The sequence below is a fragment of the Babylonia areolata genome, chromosome 32, assembly GCF_041734735.1.
Source record: "Babylonia areolata isolate BAREFJ2019XMU chromosome 32, ASM4173473v1, whole genome shotgun sequence".
Lineage (NCBI taxonomy): Eukaryota > Metazoa > Mollusca > Gastropoda > Neogastropoda > Buccinidae > Babylonia > Babylonia areolata.
In genome coordinates, this window is record NC_134907.1 from 20,983,936 (window position 1) to 20,991,435 (window position 7,500).

The 7,500-nt window shown below is 42.7% G+C and overlaps 1 protein-coding gene across 3 annotated transcripts in view; it reads left to right on the plus strand.

The window, feature by feature from the left end:
• Window positions 1-7,500, plus strand: part of LOC143276592 (uncharacterized) — a 99,525-nt gene that overhangs the window by 75,824 nt on the left and 16,201 nt on the right. For all 3 annotated transcript variants that reach the window (XM_076581192.1, XM_076581194.1, XM_076581193.1), the window contains one exon: window positions 3,108-4,003. In XM_076581192.1, the coding sequence (XP_076437307.1) occupies window positions 3,133-4,003 (871 nt within the window). In that variant the 5' untranslated portion in view covers window positions 3,108-3,132. The remainder of the gene's footprint in view (window positions 1-3,107; window positions 4,004-7,500) is intronic.

Here is a 7,500-nt window from a genome sequence, read left to right on the forward strand (position 1 = left end):
ACACACACACACACACACACACACACAGAGGTTACGTGCGGAGCAGTCTTGATGAACGCATGTCACACGCAGAAATGAAGTACAAGTCATGAAGTGAAGTCGTAATACTTCGTCATGTAACGTGTGACTGTCGCCTGTTGCTGTATTCTCTTTTCGCAATGCTGATTATATAACTTTATCATCTTACAGTACCTTAGTGTAACTCTTATATAACTTTATCATCTTATAGTACCTTAGTGTAACTCTTATATAACTTTATCATCTTATAGTACCTTAGTGTAACTCTTATATAACTTCATCATCTTATAGTACCTTAGTGCAACTCTTATATAACTTTATCATCTTATAATATCTTAGTGCAACTCTTATATAACTTTATCATCTTACAGTACCTTAGTGTAACTCTTGTATAACTTTATCTTATAGCACCTTAGTGTAACTCTTGTATAACTTTATCATCTTATAGTACCTTAGTGCAACTCTTATATAACTTTATCATCTTACAGTACCATAGTGTAACTCTCATATAACTTTATCTTATAGCACCTTAGTGTAACTTATATAACTTTATCATCTTATAGTACCTTAGTGTAACTCTTATATAACTTTATCATCTTATAGTACCTTAATGCAACTCTTATATAACTTCAATATCTTCTAGTACCTTAGTATAACTCTCAGATAAATGTATCATCTTCTATACCTTACTGTAACTCTTGTATAACTTTATCATTATATAGTACCTTAGTGTAACTCTTGTATAACTTTATCATTATATAGTACCTTAGTGTAACTCTTATATAACTTTATCATCTTACAGTACCTTAGTGTAACTCTTATATAACTTTATCATCTTACAGTACCTTAGCGTAACACACACACACACACACACACACACACACACACACACACACACACACACACATATATATATATATCTGTACGTTGGTTTACTTTACTGTCAACCTAGATGCCTCCACAGAACGTTACTAGAGACAACCCTTGACTTTCCGTGGACTCATTTTGCACGTGCTGATGAGTGCACGTTGTACGCGGGACCTCGGTTTGTCGTCACACCCGGATAACTAGCATCCAGACCACCGCTCAAGGTCTCAGTTGTGGGTGGTGGGGGAGGGGGGGAGTAAAAATCCTGGTCTGTTTATGAGATTCGAACCCTTGGACACTCGCTACCAAGTTGTGGGCTTTACCACCAGGCCACCGCCTCGCCACTAGCAGGTCTTGTAAAAGTAATTGCAGTGGCAGTAGCAGCAGTCAGTAGTGGCAGATGTTTTGCAACATTTAAAAGACCTAAATATCATTTAATCACCGTTTTGTTCACGAAGTGGTGTGTGTGTGTGTGTGTGTGTGTGTGTGTGTGTGTGTGTGTGTGTGTGTGTGTGTGTGTGTGTGTGTGTGTGTGTGTGTGTGTGTGTGTTCATAATGAATCGTCTGAGTGCGTAAAAACAGGCTTAGATAAGACCGTAAACTTCCTATGTAGAGTATATGGATTTGTCCGAACGCAGTGACGCCTCATTGAGTAATCGAATTGAGCCGTCAAGTTCCACAATAGTGTTCAGTATCTACTTCTTTAATCATTTATTTTTTTATTTATCGATTCATTCATGCAGCGATTTTTACAGAGTTTCACACATAACAGAACTACGAAAAAGATAAAAAGATAGATTTTTACAGTTTCACACATAAAAGAACAATATAAAAGAACAACAAAAAAGATAGATTTTTACAGTTTCACACATAAAAGAATAACAAAAAAGATAGCAGATGTCTGACGGATGATATGATCGCTATCACTGATGCCACTTCACAATCTGAAAGGGATCAAAGAGAATACTAATACTAATAATAAACCCGGCCCCTTATTCAGTGTTTTTTCCTTTTCTTTCTCAACTAGAGCTCAAAACGCTTTACATAATTATATACAAAATCTCATGAAATATAAATAACAAAATAATAAAAGAAAGCAGTTTACTCAGACTCCACACTCGCTCTGTCTCTGTCACACACACACACACACACACACACACACACTGATAAAGAAGAAACTGAGCTTTGAACGATCTGGTAGGGATTATGAAGCGGACTGGCTCAGATGAGTTCTGCCACACACTGAGGCGAAATTCAGGAACAGAACGTCTTGTTTCGGATTAGTTGGTGCTGTTGCTGGTGCTGCTGATGACGATTATGATGAGGATGATTAGACTTGCTTTCATTTCCGGGTCATTTTCATTGATGTACTTATGGTTATGTTCTTGTATTTTGTTATTTTATCATAAGACAAGTCCTTTGTTTATGGTCTGTTATAAGTTACAGATAATGTTTTCTTCGATATATTAAAAAAAATAAAACAACAAACACGCCCCCTCCATCCCCCCCCACCCAAAAAAACCCCAAAAAAACAAACAAAAAAAGACCCCCCAAAAACACCAACAAAAAAACCACCACCACCACCACCACCAACAACAACAAAAAACAACGACAACAACAAACAAAACAAAAACCACAAAAAAACAACAACAAAACATTTCGTTTCTATTTCTCTTCGCTCAGTGTGGAACAGCAATTGAACTTTTCTATTGCTTCCTTTTTGACTCACTTGTGCAAACAATGTGAGTCTATGTAATGACCCGGTGCTTGGTTGTCTGTGAGTGCGTGTGTCTGTATGTCTGTGTGCCCGTGGTAAACTTTAACATTGTCATTTTCTCTTAAAATACTTAGTTGATATCAAATTTGGCACAACAATAGCAAATGATAAGTTCTTTCAATACATTTTTATTATAATGACATTGCATTCCTGGGAAGGGCACAGGATAGATTTAAATATTTTACAATTTTTCTTTTTTACACACAAAACTTAAGCTCTGTGTGTATTGTTTTTGGTTTCATTCATTCATTCATCCATTCATTCCATCGTTCGTTTGTTTGTTTGTTTGTTTCTTTATTTTTTATCTGTATATTTATCTGATATTGCTTGAATATGAATTGATGAATCGTCTTTCTGAATTGTTCACGCATCCACGTGTGTGTGTGTGTGCGTGTGTGTGTGTGTGTGTGTGTGTGTGTGTGTGTGTGTGTGTGTGTGTGTGCAGGCGGCTCTCCACCTGACCCCATCCCATGACCGTCTTCACCCTTCCTCTCCGCCCCTGCTCTCCGTTACCACAGCCACCACCACCACCACCACCACCACCCCACCTCCACACCCCCTCCTCCTCCTCCTGCATGGAGTCCGGGAGTCTGCTGCCCCCCGGCCCCCTCCCCTTCTTCCCTCCCCCTCCCGCCCCCCTCCCTCCTTCCCTCCCTCCTCTCCCTCCCCCCACCTCCTCCACCACCGCGGCGGCCGGTCTGTCGCTACCGTCCAGTAGCAGTCCACCCGGGGTGGGTGTCGCGGGTCAGGAGGGCCGGGTGTCGTCTGGGCATCAGAACGGGTGGGGGGGCGGCAGCAGCGGCGGGAGCAGCAGCTACCCGAGCGAAGCGTTGAGCATGGCCCACCACCAGCACCACCACCCGTCGCTAATACCCCCCTACTCCAGCCCCTTACCCCTCGGCCCCTCCTCCTCCTCCTCTTCCTCTGCCTCCTCCTCCTCCCTCGCCGCCGCCTCCTCCTCCTTCTCCTCCTCCTCTTCCATCAGCGGCAAGACGACAGCTTCAGCGGCGGCGGCGGCAGCGGCGGCGGCGGCGGCCGCCGCCTCGGCGTACAACAACCCTTTCAGCCCGGGCGGAGACTACTTCAGCAACGCCTTGCAGCGGCCGCTAGGGGGCGCTCTGAGCAGCATGAGGACATACCCCCACCACCCCCACCACACGCACCAGTACCCCAGCCTGTACGGAGACATGTACCCGTCCCCGGCTCCCCCTCCTACCCACCCACCGCCCTACTCGGGTGGGGGTGCCTTCTACCCGGCGGAGATGGCTCCGTCTCTGCACCACCTGACGTCTAGGGAGCTGGTGTGCTCGGCGGCCTCGTCCGACCCTACTTCCTTGCAAGGTGAGGCTTGTTGTTGTTGTTGTCGTTGTTGTCGTTGTCGTTGTTGTTGTCTGTCACCGTCATCACCATTACCACCATTAAACGTCATCGTCAACAGTGATGCAGCGATGTGTGGAGTTCTTGTTTTTCCTCTCTTTTTTGTGTGTGTGTTCTTGTTCTTCTCCAGACACCGACTGTCAGAGAGAGAGAGAGAGAGAGAGAGAGAGAGAGAGAGAGAGAGAGATTTCTGTGTTCCCGTGTGTGTGTGTGTGTGTGTGTGTGTGTTTGTGTGTGTGTGTCTGCACGCAAGAAAAAATACAAAAAAATGGGTGGAGCTGTAGTGTAGCGACGCGCTCTCCCTGGGGAGAGCAGCCGGAATTTCACACAGAGAAATCTGTTGTGGTAAAAAGAACTACAAATACATTAGCTTTGTCATTAGATCTCCCAGGTCAACATATGTGCAGGCCTGCTTGTAGTGCCTAAATGAACACCCTCCGTGTGTATACGCACCCAGAAGATCAACTACACACACGTTAAAGATCCTGTAATCCATGTCAGCGTTCGGTGGGTTATGGAAAGAAGAACATACCCAGCATGCACGCCCCGAAAACGGAGTATGACTGCCCACATGGCGGGGTAAAACCTGTCATACACGTGAAATCACACCAGTGCACACGAGTGAACCCGGGCAGTCGCAGCCCACGAGGAAGAAGAAGAAGGAAGAATATCCTCTGGAATCAGGGTGCATAGAGCGGCACCCCTTCTTTCCGCTTATGCCTTTCACCCCATCTTCAGCCCCCCTCCCCACCAAACCCCACACCCCTATTCCCTCCCCCTCCTGGCTTGCACCTACCCCCCCCCCCACCCCTCCCCTCCTCCCTTCCCCCTTTGTCATGGAAAATGAAGGCGATTGTCCACACACACACCCAACGCCATGAATATTAATTTTTTTGTTGTTGTTCTCTTCTCTCATCTGGGATAAAGCTCGATAACTCGGTCGTAAACCCCAGAGCCCTGGGACAAGCAAAACACAAGCGTTGAGTCACTGCGGCGGTGACGTGACATGAGCAGCCAGAGCAGCCAACAGCCTTTTGTCTTTATAAGGGAGCACTTTTTGCACTGGAGTCCAGCGTTGGCGGAAGACCAGTGGAGCGACACAAACATGGGTGCATTGAGCGAGGAGCAGAGGGGGGGTGGGGTGGGGGTATGGAGGGGAGGGAGGAGGCAAGGCCAAGTCTGTCTGATGACCGTGTGAGTGTGTCTTGTAGTTGTATCATCTTAGCGGGGATAGAATGCATAGCAGGACCCCAGAAAGATGGCCACTGTATTTGTCTGTTGGCTGGTACCTGCCCGTCTCTGTTATTTCCTTTCTTTATTTCTCTTTTCGATTTTATTTCGTTCTGTTTTGTTCTATGTCTTGTCGTTTATTTGTTGTTTAATTACTTTTGTTGTTGTGTCGCTGTCGCTGTTGTTGTTGTAATTCATTGGACAGCATGCAAAAGTTTGGCCACTCTGTATCAGTTTTGGCTGCAAAATGTCGTGTCTTATATTTGATTACTTTTCATTTGATTTGTGGTATTCTATTTTATTTTTTTAAATTTTGTTTTATATTTTATTCTGTTTCTATTTCATTTCTTCTGCTCGTGTTGTTGTTGTTATAATTTATACGATAGCATGCAAAATGTTGGCCACTCTTTATCAGTATTGGCTGCATGCAACATGTAGTGTCTTTTATTTGATTACAGTTGATTTGATTTTTATTATATTATATTTTATTTTATTTTAGCATCTTTTTTTTTTAAATTCCTGTTTTATTTCATTTCATTTCGTTGTTGTCATTGTCGTTGTCGTCGTCGTTGTTGTTGCTGTTATTCCTGATGTTGTTGTTACAATTTATTGGATAGCAAAAGGTTGGTCACTCCTTATTGGTCACAGACTGTCTGTGTCTGTATATCCTGGATTGTATTATATTATATTATATTATATTATATTATATTATATTATATTATTTCATCTTATGTTGTGTTTTTTTAATGATTATGTCATTTCTTTTGTTGTCGTTGTTGTTGATGTTTTTCTTGTTCTTGTTCTTGCCACAATTTATTGGATAGCATGCTTAACACTCCTTACTGTCTTTTATATGATTACATTTGACATTAATCTTTTTTATCTCATTTTTCATCTCATTTTTGTCCATTTTATGTATTTATTTATTTATTTATTTATTTATTTTATTATTATTTATTTATTTATTTATTTTATTTCATTGAGTTTCTTTTGCTGCTGCTCTTTGCTGTTGCAATTTACTGGGTAGCGAACCAAAAGTCTGGCTGCAGGATAAGGTGTATCTGTTTCCTGCCCTTTGTTTTATTCCATTTGTTTTTATTTTTATTCTATTTTATCTTTCTTTATGTTTTAAAAAGAAATCATTATTCCATTTCTGTTGTCGGTGGTGTCGGTGTTGTTGTTGTTGTTAGTGGTGTTGTTGTTGGTGTCGGTGTTGTTGTTGTTGGTGTCGGTGTTGTTGTTGGTGTTGTTGGTGTTGTTGTTGGTGTCGGTGTTGTTGTTGTTGGTGTCGGCGTTGTTGTTGTTGTTGTTGGTGTTGTTGTTGGTGTCAGTGTTGTTGTTGTTGGTGTCGGTGTTGTTGTTGTTGGTGTCGGTGTTGTTGTTGGTGTCGGTGCTGTTGTTGTTGGTGTTGTTGTTGGTGTCGGTGTTGTTGTTGGTGTCGGTGTTGTTGTTGTTGGTGTTGTTGTTGGTGTCAGTGTAGTTGTTGTTGGTGTTGTTGTTGGTGTCGGTGCTGTTGTTGTTGGTGTTGTTGTTAGTGGTGTTGTTGTTGGTGTCGGTGTTGTTGTTGTTGGTGTCGGTGTTGTTGTTGGTGTCGGTGTTGTTGTTGTTGGTGTTGTTGTTGGTGTCAGTGTAGTTGTTGTTGGTGTTGTTGTTGGTGTCGGTGCTGTTGTTGTTGGTGTTGTTGTTGGTGTCAGTGTAGTTGTTGTTGGTGTTGTTGTTGGTGTCGGTGTTGTTGTTGTTGGTGTTGTTGTTGGTGTCAGTGTAGTTGTTGTTGGTGTTGTTGTTGGTGTCGGTGCTGTTGTTGTTGGTGTTGTTGTTGGTGTCAGTGTAGTTGTTGTTGGTGTTGTTGTTGGTGTCGGTGTTGGTGTCGGTGCTGTTGTTGTTGGTGTCAGTGTTGTTGTTGGTGTCGGTGTTGTTGTTGTTGGTGTTGTTGTTGGTGTCAGTGTAGTTGTTGTTGGTGTTGTTGTTGGTGTCGGTGCTGTTGTTGTTGGTGTTGTTGTTGGTGTCAGTGTAGTTGTTGTTGTTGTTGGTGTTGTTGTTGGTGTTGTTGTTGGTGTCGGTGCTGTTGTTGTTGTTGTTGACAGTACACCGAAAGTTGACAATTCTTTACAGGGTGTTTGGCACCGTATGTGCGTTCAGCGTTATACTTCATTTCAGCTGTTGTTTTTTTCTTCTTTTTTTCTCTCCTTTTTTTCAAATTTAACTTTTCTTGTTTAATTTTTTATTTCTAT